This window comes from Salmo salar, chromosome ssa01 (genome assembly GCF_905237065.1).
Source record: "Salmo salar chromosome ssa01, Ssal_v3.1, whole genome shotgun sequence".
NCBI classification, from domain to species: Eukaryota; Metazoa; Chordata; class Actinopteri; order Salmoniformes; family Salmonidae; genus Salmo; species Salmo salar.
In genome coordinates, this window is record NC_059442.1 from 133812832 (window position 1) to 133831401 (window position 18570).

Genomic DNA, 18570 nt, shown 5'->3' on the forward strand with positions numbered 1-18570 from the left:
ATCACCACCTTCCGGAGACACCTGAAACCCCACCTCTTTAAGGAATACCTAGGATAGGATAAAGTAATCCTTCTAACCCCTAGATGCACTATTGTAAAGTGGTTGTTCCACTGGATATCATAAGGTGAATGCACCATTTTGTAAGTCGCTCTGGATAAGAGCGTCTGCTAAATGACTTAAATGTAATGTAATGTAATGTAATGTTTCTCTGTCTGTGTTTGTTATTTTGTATTTGACCAGTTTTAGATAATCTGTTTTAAGTCACGGAATACAATGATCTAGTAGATCAATGAAATAGAAAGGGCAGTGTTGAACTCTTCCTCTATTTCCTTTCGGGAACATGGCGTTAGCAGCGTTGTTTTTATAGTGGATGGTGTTTCACCTGGCACAAAGTTTGCAAGAACTTCCCCATTCATAATCAATGGATCCAGTACAGCAGGAAGTGTTCTTCTCCAATGGAATTATCCCCAGAATGCCAATCCTCCCTTGGATCTAATCTACCCAAACCTTGATGCATTTGATTATAATAATGGTCAATGGGATTCTACCAGCGGGCTGCTGGCGGGCTACACAGCAAGATGAGAAAGCGGGGGAAGAGTGGAGTCCGGGAAAGGACAAAGCGCCAATCTCTGTCACGCATTCTCCTGCCTTCTATCATTCTAGAAAATGCCAAGTCTCTTCGTAAAACTGATGAACTGCAAGCCCATGTTCGTTTCGAACATGAATTCAGAAATTCCTGTATTCTGTCTCTTACAGAGACATGGTTTAAGAATATGGACTTGGACTGTGAGTTGGTGATTGACTGGTTTGGAGCACCTATACGCTTGGACCGAGAGGCCCGAGGTTACTGGTAAGACACTGGGTTGTGGAGTGTCTTTACGTGAATGAGGGCTGGTACAAAACTGTAGCCTACTGTTTAGGGAAAAACTATGCACAAAGGATATACGTGTCATTGCGCACCCACCATCTGCCCAAGGAATTTCCTTAAATATTCCTCACCGTGGTTTGCATCCACCCGAAGGCAAATGAGAGTAATGCCGCATAGTTAATACTCCAGATGACACAGAAATTACAAACTACATTTCCAGATGCCCCGAACATCATCCTTGGGGACTTTAACCACCGTACTTTGTCAAAAACTTTGAGGAACTTTCATCAGTACGTCACATGCCCACCAGAAATCACAAGATCCTGGTCTTGTGTTACGGTTCTTTTAAGGGAGCGTATAAATCCCCCCCTACCCCTGAAATGGGCACAGCTGACCACAACTGCATGGCCCTTATCCCGGTATATCACACAGCCCTGTCGAGGGGTAAAGTGCTTACATAGCGGATTAAGAACTGGACTGAGATTCCTCCCTGACCCTATAGGGGTGTATTGAATGAGTGTACTGTTTAAATGTTTAAAGAGTCGTGCTGATATTGACGATCTCACTGATGCTGTTAGCTCCTGGGTTTCATATTGTGAAGATGTAGTCATCCCAGATAAGGTTGTGAAGGTTTACGTACCCCAATATTAAGCCCTGGGTTAGCAAGTCTCTCAGGGTTCTGTTAAACAGTAAGATAAATGTTAAGATGGAAACCTTACTGACTTAAATAGGCTGCAGAAAGAGGTGAAATCAGGAGAGCTAAACAGATGTACAAGGACAATTGAAAGAGATCTTGGTAACAATTTAGTCTCGGCCTGGGATGGTATGAAAACTATTGTGGGGATAAAAGTTTTTTTTTAAAAGGTGTCACTAGATGGCTTTAATTCTGACAATCAAATGGCACAGGAGTTTTACCCGGGACCAGACAATATAGGTAGCCGCCTGCTCACCTCCTGTGCAGAGAAACTAGGCCCTATCTTTAATTACGTCTTTAATAAGTCGCTCAGCCAGCAGAGGGTGCCAAATCTATGGAAACAGTCTACTGTGATCCCAGTCGCCAAGAACAACCACCCAAAGGTTTTTAATGACTACAGACCAGTCACCTTGACTTCCTTGGTCATTACGTCCTTTGAGAAACTGATTAAGAAAGCGCTTCTGGACAAGACACAGCACCTTCTTGATCTGTTTCAGTTTGCATATAAGGCTAAGCGGGGTGTACAGGATGCTACTGTCACCCTAACTGACCTTCCGTGCAAACATCTAGGGTAGCAAAAAAAACTCATGGCAAGTTTTTATTTGTTGATTTCTCATCTGCTTTTAACACCATTCAACTCCATCTGTTAGTGAACCAACTCACTAATGCTTTTGGTGTAGACTCTCATGTAGTGGGTTGGATCCTCGACTTTCTAACCAACAGAACCCAGAGCGTGAGGGTGAATGGATGCCTGTCAGGGGAGCTGTCATCATCAACAGGCTCACCCCAGGGGTGTGTCTTCTCATCACTCCTCTATATCCTGTAGACTGATGATTGTCGTAGCCAGTACGAGAACCGAGACTGAAGTTTAGGGATGACTGTAATAGTTAGTCTCCTTCAGTCCAATGAAACTGCCCCATGGCCCTGTTGTTGAGAATTTTGTACATTGGTGTCGAAGTGGATTCTTACAACTGAATGTGACAAAAACCAAAGATATGTGTATGGATTTCAGGCATCACCCCCCTACCTTCACAACATTATCATCAAAGGACAGGCGATAGACAGTGTAGACAACTACAAGTATCTTGGCACAATGATAGCTAGAATAGTGAAAGTGGGCAGTGAGATCACGGAAGTCCAGCAGAGTAGTCTGTCTGACCTGTACAAGAGAACAGATAAGTGGTGAAGAAGGCAGAATCCATCCTGTCTGACTGTGCCCATCCCCTACACCTTGAGTTCCAGGTCCTACCCACTGCCTCCCAGTATATGTCCCACTGTTAATACTGATGGTACAAGCACTCTGTCACCCCTATAGCCATTTCCCTTTTGAATACAGGGAAGATATGGAGGTAGGCTAGGGGTGATTTTGAGGATGACGATGGTAAAATGTTGTTGATGATGATGAAGGTGATGTTGCCGTTAATGTTTTGGGGGTTTTGTCAGCACATTGATGATATGTTGTTGACAAGATGACCTAAGATTGCACAGGACACTTTACTTATTAGACAACTTTGGCTCACTATACTTTTGTGCTTCTAATGTCGGTCACTAGTAGGCCTACTGTATATATTAGTATTGATGGCTATTAGTATTGATGGACCAGCTAGACCATTGTATTCACTAGAACTGTGTGTCATTGTAATCCATGTGGATTTTATACTGTTTGTTCAATGCTGTTTTTAATCCTCCTTTGCTGCCAAACCAATTTCCCTCTGGGACAATAAAGTTGAACCTTGAACTTGAACATACTGACCTAATTGTATTGTGCGTGCATTCTTGTAAATGAACAATGATTTACCATAGTTGACTGTAATTTGGTTTTATTTGTAGTTTTCAGCACAGTACATTACATTTACATGAACAACTCCCAAAGGAGAATACTCCTGCAGACTTCCTGGTTCTCCCATAAAATTAGCCAAATTTATCTGAAGGGAGTTTTTCTCTGTCTGTTCTTTGTGAGCTGACTGACTTTTAGCTGACTGTAGCAGCTTTCATCATCCTCCCATTTTCCCTGTATATATATATGACCTTTCGCCTCATCTTGGATATAGAAAATAACATGATAAATAGAACGCTTAGGTTCACCTAAAAAGGATGATTATCAAGTCTGTTTCAATCCCAAAGGGAATCTGTGTTAATTACCTTTTATTCCAGTGATGTATTAGGATTTCAGATGTTGCCCACTTACCCACTTGTCTCTTTAAATAAAGTTCTGGGTTAAAACAGGGAACTTGATTCATGACCTAGAGTGTATCCCTCCTCAACTTCCAGTTTTGCATGAGCTCGTGATCTAAGGAAAGCCTAGAATATTTCTGATGGTGTTTGTCTGTACTGCTTATTCGGATTGTTTTCGACAGATGCTCACTGTTACCAAACTATCAGTTACATTCATTCATTCATGTCAACTGCCAACACGTGTACTTAACAATCGTTATCCACCCAAGTAACACTCACGCAACATACTTTGGTTGTAATTGGCACCTGATCATGTAAACTGACAGTCCATTGATAATTAGTTTGACATAGAATGTTTGAATAATCATGGCACTCTTATATTGCGTGCCAGTACAGATCTGCTTTATATGGTGTAATGCAGATTACCATTACATCTATATGAACACATCACCCCAGAACACACAGATAATCTGACCCATACACACCCACACCTTGTGACTGGCCAGACAGAAGCCCGCCAGTTTCACAAAATCTTTCCTATCAGATGCTGTGCTGTCTTCAAGACATGCGTCATTGTGAGATGAGATCACAGACTCAGTGTCTCAATTGCTTCCTGGTTTAGAATAATTTCTCATGTTTGGACCACTGGGTTGAATTTTTGCAGTGTAAGGTTAACATCATAGACTTTACTTGAGCACATCCTGTGAAAAGCATTATGTGAAATTAGTTTACAAAACTATAAAAGTGACTCAGATTTGACAAAAGACATTCATTTTAAAATCTCAAAGTATTTATGACCCTATTGTACAAAAATACTGCAGGGCCATATTAACACAAGTTAATACATTCTCCACACAAACATAATATAACTACGTACGTTAATTATACTCCCAACGGAAGTTTCCTACTTGGCACAAACTGGTTGAATCAACTTTGTCCAACTTACTTTGTCAACGTATGGTGACGTGGGATCTACATGGAAAATACATTAGATTTGAAAAAAATTATCAACATAAACTGTTGTTTTGAGGGTGAAATTTCAACCACAGGATTATGTCATCATGGTAACCAATTTTCAACATAGACAACCTTGTATAAAATATGTTGAATTTGTACCTTTGAAAAAATGTCAGATCTTCAACGTTATATCCACTATCAGAATTAAATAATACATCTGGGCAGCACATAGTAGTTGATTTATCTATAGCTATCAATCTGGTTTCCCTTCCAGGGTTTTAACTAAGGCCATCCCTGCTTAGCTTTGATATTTTTCACTGACTATTACCGATGTGCTATTGTGAGAATGGTTATTAAGAGATCTCTTAACAACTAAATAGATTCACTGTTGCTTGAAGTCACTCCAAAGAGTAGGTTTAACAGAGCTATTGAAATGTAACCGTACTTTGTTATACACCGAGTGTACGAAATATTAGGAACACCTTCGTAATATTGAGTTTCACCTCATTTTATCCTCAGAACAGGCTCAATTTTTCGGGGCATGGACTCCACACGGTGTCGAAAGCGCTCCACAGGGATGCTGGCCCATGTTGACTCCAATGCTTCCCACAGTTGTTTCATGTTTGTCTCGGTGTCCTTTGGGTGGTGGACCATTCTTGATACACACGGGAAACTGTTGAGCGTGAAAAACCCAGCAGCGCTGCAGTTCTTGACACACTCCAACCAGTGTGCCTGGCACCTACTACCACACTCCATTCAAAGACAATTAAATATTTTGTCTTGCCCATTCCCCCTCTGAATAGTACATATACACAATCCATGTCTCAATTGTCTCAAGGCTTAAAACTCCTTCTTTAACCTGTCTCCTCCGCTTAGTCACTGATTGAAGTGGAATTAACAAGGGACATCAATAGGGGATCATAGCTTTAATCTGGATTCACCTGGTCAGTCTATGTCATGGAAAGAGAAGGTGGTCCTAATGTTTTTTACATTTAGTGTTTATCACTAATTACAGTATTTACAAAGCATTAAGAACATTGTAGAGTCCATGCCCCGACGAGTAGAAAGTTTTCTTAATGTTTTGTACACTCAGTGTAACATGTGCGAAGTCTTCAACAACTATTGATTACATTCAACCCAGGGTTCATCTAAAAATAGACAATAGATATACACCTAGGGTTTCAAGCTTTGGCTGATTTAAAATTGAATCTTAAAGTTAATAATTCATATGTTGGATTCACGTCTCCATCTCAACCAAAAATATAAGTTAAAGAATAGGACTTAAACAGATCAAACTTGATTTAAAATGCATTTAAAGTTTGATTTGATTTAATCCTATTCTTTAACTTAGATTTTTGGTTGCGATGGAGACTTGAATGCAACATATAAATTATTAATTTGTAGACAAGCTGGATATTGAATTATGTTTAGCTGTCAGTGTGTCACGTCCTGACCCTTGTAAGAGGTCATTTTCTATAGTAGAGTGGTCAGGGCGTGACGGGGGTGTTTTGGGTGGTTTTCTTGTTTTCTGTTTCTATGTGGGTTTTCTAGATTTCTATTTCTATGTTGGGGTTATTGGGATGATCTCCAATTAGAGGCAGCCAGTTCTCGTTGTCTCTAATTGGAGATCATATTTATGTAGGGGGTTTTTCCTCTTGGTTTTGTGGGTTGTTAGTTTTGAGTAGTGTGTTTTCCTCTCTGCGTCACAGTTTGTTGTTTTGTTATTTCAAGCGTTTGGTGTATTGCATTTAGTTTCACGGTTAATAAAGATGTGGAACTACGAACACACTGCGCTTTGGTCCGATCATTTGAACAGCCGTGACAGAACAACCCACCAAAAAAGGACCAAGCAGCGTGGGAGGGAGTATCTGGAGGAATGGACTTGGGAGGAAATTTTGGATGGGGAAGGACCCTGGAGGCAGGCTGGGGAGTATCGTTGCCCGAGGGAGGAAATTGAAGCAGCAAAGAGGGAGCGACGATACTACGACAACAGTTCCCCGTCCAGGGCTTCCGGCGACAGTTCCCCGTCCAGGGCTTCCGGCGACAGTCCCCCGTCCAGGGCTTCCGGCGACAGTCCCCCGTCCAGGGCTTCCGGCGACAGTCCCCCGTCCAGGGCTTCCGGCGACAGTTCCCCGTCCAGGGCTTCCGGTGACAGTTCCCCGTCCAGGGCTTCCGGTGACAGTTCCCCGTCCAGAGCTTCCGGCGACAGTTCCCCGTCCAGAGCTTCCGGCGACGTTTTTCAGTCCGGAACCTACTGAGACGGTCTACAGTCCGGAACCTACGGAGACGGCCTACAGTCCGGAACCTACGGAGACGGCCTACAGTCTGGAACCTACGGAGACGGCCTACAGTCCGGAACCTACTGAGATGGCCTACAGTCCGGAACCTATTGAGACGGACCTCAGCCCGGAACCTCCACCGACGGACCTCAGCCCGGAGCCTCCAGCGACGCTCCCTAGTCCGGAGCCTCCAGCGACGCTCCCTAGTCCGGAGCCTCCAGCGACGCCTCCCAGTCCGGAGCCTCCAGCGACGCCTCCAAGTCCGGAGCCTCCAGCGACGCCTCCAAGTCCGGAACCTCCAGCGACGCCTCCCAGTCCGGAGCCTCCAGCGACGCCTCCCAGTCCGGAGCCTCCAGCGACGCATCCCAGTCTGGAGCCTTCAGCGGCGGCCTGTAGGCCAGAACCTCCAGCGGTGGTCTGCAGCACAGAGCTTCCGGTAATTATCTACAGTCCGATTCCTCTCATAATGGTCCACAGGCCGGTGTTACAGAAGCGGAAGGATCTGCAGGCGGAACGTGGGTTATACCCTGAGCCGGAGCCATCTCCGTTGCTGGAGGATCAGAGGGAGAGGAAGGTTCTGGGTGTAGCACTAGAGCCGCCATAGACTTTTGTCACCCTCCCTACCCTCCCTTTGTGTTTTGTGGTTGTTTTGTTTGTGTGCAGTCGGGGTCTGCACCTTTGGGGGGGTACTGTCATGTCCTGACCCTTATAAGAGGTCATTTTCTATAGTAGAGTGGTCAGGGCGTGACATTGGGTGTTTTGGGTGGTTTTCTTGTTTTCTGTTGCTATGTGGGTTTTCTAGATTTCTATTTCTATGTTGGGGTTATTGGGATGATCTCCAATTAGAGGAAGCCGGTTCTCGTTGTCTCTAATTGGAGATCATATTTATGTAGGGGGGTTTTCCTTTTGGTTTTGTGGGTTGTTAGTTTTGAGTAGTGTGTTTTCCTCTCTGCGTCACGGTTTGTTGTTTTGTTATTTCAAGTGTTTGGTGTATTGCATTTAGTTTCACGGTTAATAAAGATGTGGAACTACGAACACACTGCGCTTTGGTCTGATCATTTGAACAGCCGTGATACAGTGCCACAAAATATCAACATTTTAAGGAGATGTATCTTCTGCTTGGATAGCTCCATCTGTGTAGTTAGATGTTATTTAGTCCTATTCTTTAGATTTTTGGTTGAGATGGAGATGTGAATCTAACATACACTACCGGTCAAAAGTTTTAGAACACCTACTCATTCAAGATGTTTTCTTTATTTTTATACTATTTTCTACATTGTAGTAGTGAAGACATCAAAACTATGAAATAACACATATGGAATCATGTAGTAACCAAAAAGGTGTTAAACAAATCAAAATATATTTTATATTTGAGATTCTTCATATAGCCACCCTTCATATAGCCACCCATATAGCCTTGATGACAGCTTGGCACACTCTTGGCATTATCTCAACCAGCTTCACCTGGAATGCTTTTCCAACAGTCTTGAAGGAGTTCCCACAAATGCTGAGCACTTGTTTGGTGCTTTTCTTTCACTCTGCGGTCCGATTCATCCCAAACCATCTAAATTTGGTTGAGGTCGGGGGATTGTGAAGGCCAGGTCATCTGATGCAGCACTCCATCACTCTCCTTCTTGGTAAAATAGCCCTTACACAGCCTGGAGGTGTGTTGGATTATTGTCCTGTTGAAAAACAAATGATAGTCCCACTAAGCTCAAATCAGATGGGATGGCGTATCGCTGCAGAATGCTGTGGTAGCCATGCTGGTTAAGTGTGCCTTGAATTCTAAATAAATCACAGACCGTGTCACCAGCAAAGCACCCCCACACCATAACACCTCCTCCATGCTTTACAGTGAGAAATACACATGTGGAGATCATCCATTCACCCACACTGCGTCTCACAAAGACATGGCGATTGGAAACAAAAATCTCCAATTTGGACTCATCAGACCAAAGGACAAATTTCCACCGGTCTAATGTCCTTTGCTGGTGTTTCTTGGCCCAAGCAAGTGTCTTATTGGTGTCCTTTAGTAGTGGTTTCTTTGCAGCAATTCGATCATGAAGGCCTGATTCACACAGTCTCCTCTGAACAGTTGATGTGAAGATGTGTCTGTTACTTGAACTCTATGAAGCATTTATTTGGGCTGCAATTTCTGAGGCTGGTAACTCTAATGAACTTATCCTCTGCAGCAGAGGTAACTCTGGGTCTTCCATTCCTGTGGCGGTTTCACATGAGAGCCAGTTTCATCATAGAGCTTGATGGTTTTTGCGACTGCACTTGAAATTTGCCAGATTGACTGACCTTAATGTCTTAAAGTAATGATGGACTGTCATTTCTCTTTGCTTATTTGAGCTGTTCTTTCCATAATATTGACTTGGTCTTTTACCAAATAGGCCTATCTTCTGTATACTCTACCTTGTCACAACACAACCAATTGGCTCAAATGCATTAAGAAGGAAAGAAATTCCACAAATTAACTTTTAACAAGACACACCTGTTGATTGAAATGCATTTCAGGTGACTACCTCATGAAGCTGGATGAGAGAATACCAAGAGTGTGCAAAGCTGTCATCAAGGCAAAGGGTGGCTACTTTGAAAAATCTCAAAAATAAAATGTATTTTGATTTGTTTAACACTTTTTTGGTTACTACGTGATTCCATATGTGTTATTTCATAGTTTTTCATGGCTTCACTATTATTCTACAATGTAGAAAATAGTAAAAATACAGAAAAACCCTTGAATGAGTAGGTGTTCTAAAACTTTTGACCGGTAGTGTATAAATTATGAATTTGTAGACAAACTGGAAATAAAGCTAGAATAAGTCAGTGGCACAGATGGAACTATCCAAGCAGATGATACATCTCCTTCAAATGTTGATATTTGGTTGTGTCACTTATGCAATACAGTTTAAAGCCCAAATTTAAGGCTGTCTTACAAACTAATGTAACAGTATTTATACAAACTTAAAATGAGCAACACATCCACTGCCATGTTGAGGTGCATCAAAGCGGGGACCGAGAGACTGAAAAACAGCTTCTATCTCATGGCCATCTGACTGTTAAACAGCCATCACTAACATTGAGTGGCTGCTGCCAACATACTGACTCAACTCTAGCCACTTTAATAATGGAAAAATGTATGTAATAAATGTATCACTAGCCACTTTAAACAATGCCACTTTATATAATGTTTACATACCCTACATTACTCATCTCATATGTATATACTGTACGCTATACCATCTACTGCATCTTGCCATCTTGATGTAATTAAATGTATCACTAGCCATTTTAAACAATGCCACTTTATATAATGTTTTCATACCCTACATTACTCATGTTATACAGTATATACTGTACTCTGTACCATCTACTGCATCTTGCCTATGCCGTTTGGCCATCACTCATTCATATATTTTTATGTACATATTCGTATTCATTCCTTTACACTTGTGTGTATGAGGTAGTTGTTGTGAAATTGTTAGGTTAGATTAAATCAAATTAAATTGTATTTGTCACATACACATGTTAGCAGATGTTAATGCGAGTGTAGCGAAATGCTTAGATGTTAGATATTACTGCACGGTAATATCTAAAATCTAATATCTTAGCATTTCGCTACACTCGCATTAACATCTGCTAACATGTGTATGTGACAAATAAAATTTGATTTGATTTGATTTTGATTTGTTACTGTAACTCCAAATGTCTTCTATAATCATAGAAAGCATTCATGTTCAAGATAGCATGCAAAGGTCCCAGGTCAGTGATCTTCACAATTGCTATTTGAATCTGCACAAAATCTCGAACAGCATTGATCACTTGCACTATATACTTTTAATGTAATCTCAGCTGCAATACACATCATTTGGTTGTGCTATTAGATGAAGCACAGTGATAACACATTAAATTGTTGCATAAATACAAAATATATCACATTTTATTCCCATTTGAACTTTGTTGTGCTATTAAATGGTTGAAAGTGCAGCGATAACACATTTACATGACAAAAAAATAATAATCTGACATTGTTTTTCAATGGAATTTGGTTGCGCTTTTAGATGGTTGAAAGCATATCGATAACACATTGGGAATACAACAAAATTCTGGCTGTCTTTTTGAGTGGATGAATGAAGATTGAAATCTCATTGGTTAACATCTCAACCAAATATTACAGAAATGACGACGTTCAAATGACGTGGGGATTATTGCTGCCACTGAAAAATATTGGCCGGCCATTTTTTCTTTCAGTGGCAGCAATAAGCCTCCATACATTCAAGTGTACATTAAATAATAAATAAAATAAATAGAAGGTCAGCCTCAGAACAGTGCATTTGTGTCTGCAAATGTTGTCCTCCTAGTGCACACTTGGCTCTTTAGGGTCCTTAGTTCACGTGTGACCCGTGACAGGAACTCCTTGAATCTCTTTAGAACCACACAGCCATAGACCTTCTGCTGGAACACGTTCTGAGAGGGGGGTACTGAAGTCGGTCCGTCTACAGGCTCAGGTGGGATGGGCAGGTTTGGAAAGAGGGTTTGGTAAATGCAGTTTATTTGGTTGGCCAGACCATTGGTGCGGTTATGGGCAGTAGAGAGTTTGCTCAGCAGTGAGCTGGATGGTGGCTGTAAGTCTGTCTGTTGCTCAGTGACCCTCTTCAGGTGTGGTAGGAAAGCCTTACAGTGGGAGTAGATGCTCAACATCCGCTCTGAGGGGTCAAGGCCAGAGATGTTTGGGTCAGGAACGTTGTTGATTGACATCTGGCAGAACAGCTCTGACATGTCTCCTTGACTGACCTTCTGGAGATCAATGAAAATAAATATCAAATTAGTGGAAGTTCTTGGAAGCACTTTTACAAAATCCAACAGGTAGCCTATAATCCATTATGATTTGGCCATAAAATAGCTTAAAAGTAGTTTTACAATTCCCATTAGACTGTGGATGATTCCATCATATACAGTTGAAGTAGGAAGTTTAGTCAAATACATTCAAACTCAGTTTTTCACAATTCCTGACATTTAATCCAATTAAAAATGTTCTGTTTTAGGTCAGTTAGGATCACCACTTTATTTTAAGAATGTGAAATCTCAGAATAATAGTAGAGAGAATGATTTATTTCAGCTTTTATTTCTTTCATCACATTCCCAGTGGGTCAGAAGTTTACATACACTCAATTAGTATTTGGTAGCATTGCCTTTAAATTGTTTAACTTGGGTCCAACGTTTCAGGTAGCCTTCCACAAGCTTCCCACAATAAGTTGGGTTAATTTTGGCCCATTCCTCCTGACAGAACTGGTGCAATTGCGTCAGTTTTGTAGGCCTCCTTGCTCGCACACGCTTTTTCAGTGTTGCCCACAAATGTTCTATAGGATTGATGTTAGGGCTTTGTGATGGCCAGTCCAATACCTTGACTTTGTTGTCCTTAAACCATTTTGCCACAACTTTGGAAGTATGCTTGGGGTCATGTCCATTTGGAAGACCCATTTGCGACCAAGCTTTAACTTCCTGACTGATGTCTTTAGATGTTGCTTCAATATATCCACATAATTTTCCGTCTTCATGATGCCATCTACTTTATGAAGTGCACCAGTCCCTCCTGCAGCAAAGCACCCCCACAACATGATGCTGCCACCCCCGTGCTTCACGGTTGGGATTGTGTTCTTCGGCTTGCAAGCGTCCCACGTTTTCCTCCAAACATAACGATGGTCATTATGGCCAAACAATTCTATTTTTGTTTCATCAGACCAGAGGACATTTCTCCAAAAAGTACAATCTTTGTCCCCATGTGCAGTTGCAAACTGTAGTCTGGCTTTTTTTATGGCTGTTTTGGGGCAGTGGCTTCTTCCTTGCTGAGCGGCCTTTCAGGTTATGTCGATATAGGACTCGTTTTACTGTGGATATAGATACGTTTGTACCTGTTTCCTCCAGCATCTTCACAGGGTCCTTTGCTGTTGATGAGGATGAACCAGACTTGTGGAGGTCTACAATGTTTTTTCTGAGATCTTGGCTGATTTCTTTTGATTTTCCCATGATGTCAAGCAAAGAGGCACTGAGTTTGAAGGTAGGACTTGAAATACATCCACAGGTACACCTCCAATTGACTCAAATGATGTCAATTAGCCCATCAGAAGCTTTTAAAGCCATGACATCATTTTCTGGAATTTTCCAAACTGTTTAAAGGCACAGTTTGTAAACTTCTGACCCACTGGAATTGTGATACAGTGAATTAAAACAGTGAATTGTGATAAAGTGAAATAATCTGTCTGTAAACAATTGTTGGGAAAATTACTTGTGTCTTGCACAAAGTAGATGTCCTAACCGACTTGCCAAAACTATAGTTTGCTAACAAGTGGGTGGTTGAAAAACGAGTTTTAATGACTCCAACCTAAGTGTATGTAAACTTCCGACTTCAACTGTACATGTTACCCGAGGCTATAATTAAGCCAATCAGCCAATCAGCATTCAAACTAGTTACCAACGTAATTACAGCAGTAAAAATACATGTTTTGTCATTTCCATGGTATACAGTCTGATATACCACGGCTGTCAGCCAATCAGCATTTAAGGCTCGAACTACCCAGTTTAAAATACTGGACAAATATTATGCCTTGACTTACATATGTTTTTAAGAGGTCCACAGATTCCTTGTGTATGAGTTTGGTTAGCTTCAAACTTCTTTGTAGGGAACTCCCACACGGTTGCTTCCTACATACTACTCCAGCACTCACTGAATCAATGGCCAGTAACAGAGAGAGCAATGCTGAGGAGCAAGGTGAGACAATTAAAATCACCACACTAACACCTATATCACAGACTTTAGCATAGTTACATGACAATCTAAATTAGAAGTATGAAATATATTGCGATAAGTAGCTGTGGTAACAGTTACAGTATTTAAAATGTCTTTATAATGCGCAAAGGACAAAATACAAGTTGAGTGGACACATACTAAGTTTGTACCTGTGCATATGAGTACAATCATTCAACATTTGCACATCATCATTCATTTAATGTCTGCACATTGATGTTCCATAAATACAGGTGACATTACAGCAAGTACTACAGTATCCACATGGTTGAATATATAGTTTTTCACCATATATGAAATATAGCAATAATGGTTTTATAATGTAATTTTACTTACTTCTTGCTGCTTGTGATATGGTCAGCTGAGGACACATATTCTTTACATGACCACTCATTTCCCATACAATGACACAGGCCAAGTGTTAGACACAGACTAGTCATGATCACTCCCCTGAAAAACATTTTAAAAGACTGAAACCACCCATTTGTCATTGGAGGAAATGACGTGCTCAGCTCTTTCTTTGTGAAGCAACTGCATTTCCCAGATTTGTTTTTCAGACCTGAATTACTATATTTGATATACCAAATCTAAATGTATGTGTATGTTCACCATTGTCTGTGGTCTGAGCTCACTCCCACAGGGTTCACAGATACCAGAAGTATCTACAGTATATATTACAGCATTGCAGGTATATTAATTTGTACATTTGGATTTTTTTATTTTTTTGTCCTTTTTTTAACTAGGCAAGTCAGTTAAGAACACATCCTTATTTTCAATGACGGCCTAGTGGGTTAACTGCCTTGTTCAGGATTGAGCACATACATTTACAAACAGTATGACTGTCAATGGATTACAATCTTTGAGTTAAGGTAGTGTACTGTAAAAGCTGTGCTAACAAATTCATATAATAACCTATGCATATGTGAGGTCATTTGTTTTGTACCAGTCACAACAGGTCAACCCACTCTGACACAATTCATTGTAGTAGTGCTGTCGCCTCCTAGAGTAAGTGGTTGTGAAGTTTTAAAAGATGTTAATGCAGTGTTGCAATCTGTTCAGTTGGGGTATCATATGATATCGTTTTAAATTCCTTTTAGTTTTATAAATTGTTTATTTAACCTTTATTTTACTGAGACCAAGGTCTCTTTTACAGATTAGCACTGAATTACATAAAATAGAGACATCAAAATATGGAATGCAGGCAGAAATAAAAAAACAGTAATCAAAACACATTCATCAGTAATAAGGTCCTCAATGAGCTTTCTGAATTGCCGTATAGGCACCAGAACATCATATTTAACAACATGTTGAAGATTGTTCCACAAATAAGGTGTAAGAAAACGAAAAGCTGATTTACCTAACTCAGTAGAGACCAAAGGATTTTCCAGAGTTAGCCATCCGTGAGACCTGGTGCGGTGACTCGAATGTCTAAAGTTTAGTAATGATGTTAGATACAGTGGGACTTTTTGTAAAAGGGCTTTATACATAAAAAAAAACATAGCAATGTATCAACCTATGTGACATCAAAGAGGGTCAACCAACTTCCTGCTAGAGAATGCAGTGGTGAGTACTAGTATTGTCGCCCGTAATAAAGTGCAGTGCGCTATGATAAACTGCATCTAACGGCTTTAATGAGGTGGCAGCTGTGTTCATACAGATGATTTCGCCATAGTCTAGGACTGATAGGAACGTCAACTGTATAATCTGCTTTCTACTATTTATCGAGAGGCAGGACCTATTTCTATAGAAGAAGCCCATTTGTATTCCCAGCTTCTTTACTAACTTATCAATATGCTTTTTAAAAGACAGTTTTCATCTATCCAGATGCCCAGATATTTGTAAGCAGGGACACGATTAGTATGGACACCATCCAAAGTACACATGGTTCAATCATCAAAGTTAGTTTTATGTGCTTTAGAGAACAACATACATTTTATTTATTTTGTTTTATTTTATTTAACCTTTATTTAACTAGGCAAGTCAGTTAAGAACAAATTCTTATTTACAATGACGGCCTACCAGAAGGCAAAAGGCCTCCTGCGGGGATGGGGGCTGGGATTAAAAATATAGGGCAAAACACACATCACAAGAGAGACAACACTACACTATATAAAGAGAGACCTAAGACAACAACATAGCATGGCAGCAACACATGACAACACAGGATGGTAGCAACACAACATGACAACAACATGGTAGCAACACAACATGGCAGCAGCAACACAACATTGTTGGGCACAGACAACAGCACAAAGGGCAAGAAGGTGGAGGCAACAGCACATCATGCAAAGCAGCCACAACTATCAGTAAGAGTGTTCATAATTGGGACTTTGAATGAAGACATAAAACTGTCCAGTTTGAGTGTTTGTTGCAGCTCGTTCCAGTCGCTAGCTGCCGGTTGGATGTACTGACAAATTTTCTAAAACAACGTTGGAGGTGGCTTATGGTCGAGAAATTACCATTCAATTCTCTGGCAAAACTCTGGTGGACATTCCTGCAGTCAGCACGCCAATTGCATGCTGCCTCAAAACTTGAGACATCTGTGGCATTGTATTGTGTGACAAAACTGCACATTTTAGGGTGGCCTTTTATTGTCCCCAGCACAAGGTGCACCTGTTTAATGATCATGCTGTTTAATCAGCTTCTTGATATGCCACACCTGTCAGGTGGATGGATTATCTTGGTAAAGGAGAAATGCTCACTAACATGGATATAAACATTTGGGCACAAAAAGTATGGAACATTTCTGGGATCTTTTATTTCAGCCCATGAAACATTGGACCAACACTTTACATGTGTTTATATTTTGTTCAGTAAAGAAAATACTGTATAACTGTGTTCTTCTATATAGAGGAAACAAAACAGAGTGAACTCACAGCGTATGTCAGTTAAGACCCTGTACCCATTTTCAGGTTCATGAGAAACCCTTGTGTAACAGTATAGCTTCTGTCCCTCTCCTCACCCTACCTGGGCTTGAACCAGGGACCCTCTGCACACAGACAACAACCACCTTTGAAGCATCGTTACCCATCGCACCACAAAAGCCACAGCCCTTGCAGAGCAAGGGGAACAGCTACTTCAAGGTCTCAGAGTGAGTGACTTCACCGATTGAAACGCTATTAGCGCGCACCACCGCTAACTAGCTAGCCATTTCACATCGGTTACACTTGCATGTGGGCTCACGGGAACTTTTCAATGCACAGGACGAAAGTTTCTCAAGAGGAGACTTTCCCCAGTGTGTAAAAGACAGTGTAAAGAAAGGGTCAGAGTCAACAAAGTCGGCCAGGAAACAACAGTACCGCACCCTGTAGTGTGTCTCTGTCCCCAACACCAAACCAAGACACACCTCAAAGCTCTTGAAACCCACAAAAGTTGATTTTGTCAGGAAACTCCTGTTTGGTTCATCTGTGTTTCAGAGAGGCCCACTTTTCATCAGATGATGATGGTCCAACTATGGTGTTGTTTATAACTAATAAACCGGATACTCCATTTTTGTTTGAACCAACCATGACCAAAACAGTGATGAATGATCAGTGATGACATTTGGGAAATTAAGTACCAAGGTGGAGCCAAATCAAATCAAATTGTATTTGTCACATGCTTCATAAACAACAAGTGTAGACTAACAGTGAAATGGTTACTTAAGAGCCATTCTCAACAATGCAAAATAAAATGAAATAAAATAATAATATAAAAATAGTAAAAATAGTAACAAGAAGAATAAATAGAAAAATAATAACATGAGGAATAAATACTCAATGAGTAAAGATAACTTAGCTATTTACACAGTACCAGTACCAAGTCTATTAGTTTTATTTTACTTTTATTTAATTAGGCAAGTCAGTTAAGAACAAATTCTTATTTCCAATGACGGCCTAGGAACAGTGGGTTAACTGCCTTGTTCAGGGGCAGAACCACAGATTTGTACCTTGTCAGCTCAGGGATTCAATCTTGCAACCTTTCGGTTACTAGTCCAACACTAGTCCAACACTAGGCTACGCTGCCGCTGGTGCCCCTGTGTGCAGGGATACGAGGTAATTGAGGTAGATATGTACAGTTGAAGTCAGAAGTTTACATACACCTAAGCCAAATACATTTAAACTCAGTTTTTCACAATTCCTGATATTTAATCCAAGTAAAAATTCCCTTTTTCAGGTCAGTTAGGATCACCACTTCATTTTAAGAATGTGAATTGTCAGGATAATAGTAGAGAGAATGATTTATTTCAGCTTTTATTTCTTTCATCACATTCCCAGTGGGTCAGAAGTTTACATACACTCAGTTAGTATTTGGTAGCATTGCCTTTAAATTGTTTAACTTGGGTCAAACGTTTCGGGTAGCCTTCCACAAGCTTCCCACAATAAGTTGGGTTAATTTTGGCCCATTCCTCCTGACAGAGCTGGTGTAACTGAGTCAGGTTTGTAGGCCTCCTTGCTCGCACACGCTTTTTCAGTTCTGCCCACAAATTTTCTATAGAATTGATGTCAGGGCTTTGTGATGGCCAGTCCAGTACCTTGACTTTGTTGTCCTTAAGCCATTTTGCCACAACTTTGGAAGTATGCTTGGGGTCATTGTCCATTTGGAAGACCCATTTGCGACCAAGCTTTAACTTCCTTGCTGATGTCTTGAGATGCTGCTTCAATATATCCACCTAATTTTCCTACCTCATGATGCCATCTATTTTGGGAAGTGCACCAGTCCCTCCTGCAGCAAAGCACCCCCACAACATGATTCTGCCATCCCAGTGCTTCACGATGGTGTTCTTTGGCTTGCAAGCGTCCCACTTTTT

At 40.9% G+C, this 18570-nt stretch overlaps 1 protein-coding gene across 2 annotated transcripts; it reads right to left on the reverse strand.

Annotated features, from left to right (window-relative positions):
• Positions 1 to 10677: 10677 nt before the first annotated feature.
• Positions 10678 to 14239, reverse strand: m17 (IL-6 subfamily cytokine M17). Of its 2 annotated transcripts, none has more exons than XM_014133358.2 (3): positions 14118 to 14203; positions 13591 to 13733; positions 10678 to 11770 (listed from the first exon to the last, which is right to left on the reverse strand). In XM_014133358.2, exons 1-3 carry the CDS (start codon positions 14173 to 14175, stop codon positions 11297 to 11299), a joined length of 675 nt encoding a protein of 224 aa, XP_013988833.1. In that variant the 5' UTR covers positions 14176 to 14203; the 3' UTR covers positions 10678 to 11296. The 2 variants fall into 2 exon arrangements, with proteins under 2 accessions (XP_013988833.1, XP_013988823.1); XM_014133348.2 differs by having other exon boundaries at positions 10809 to 11773; positions 14118 to 14239.
• Between the last annotated feature and the right edge of the window lie 4331 nt (positions 14240 to 18570).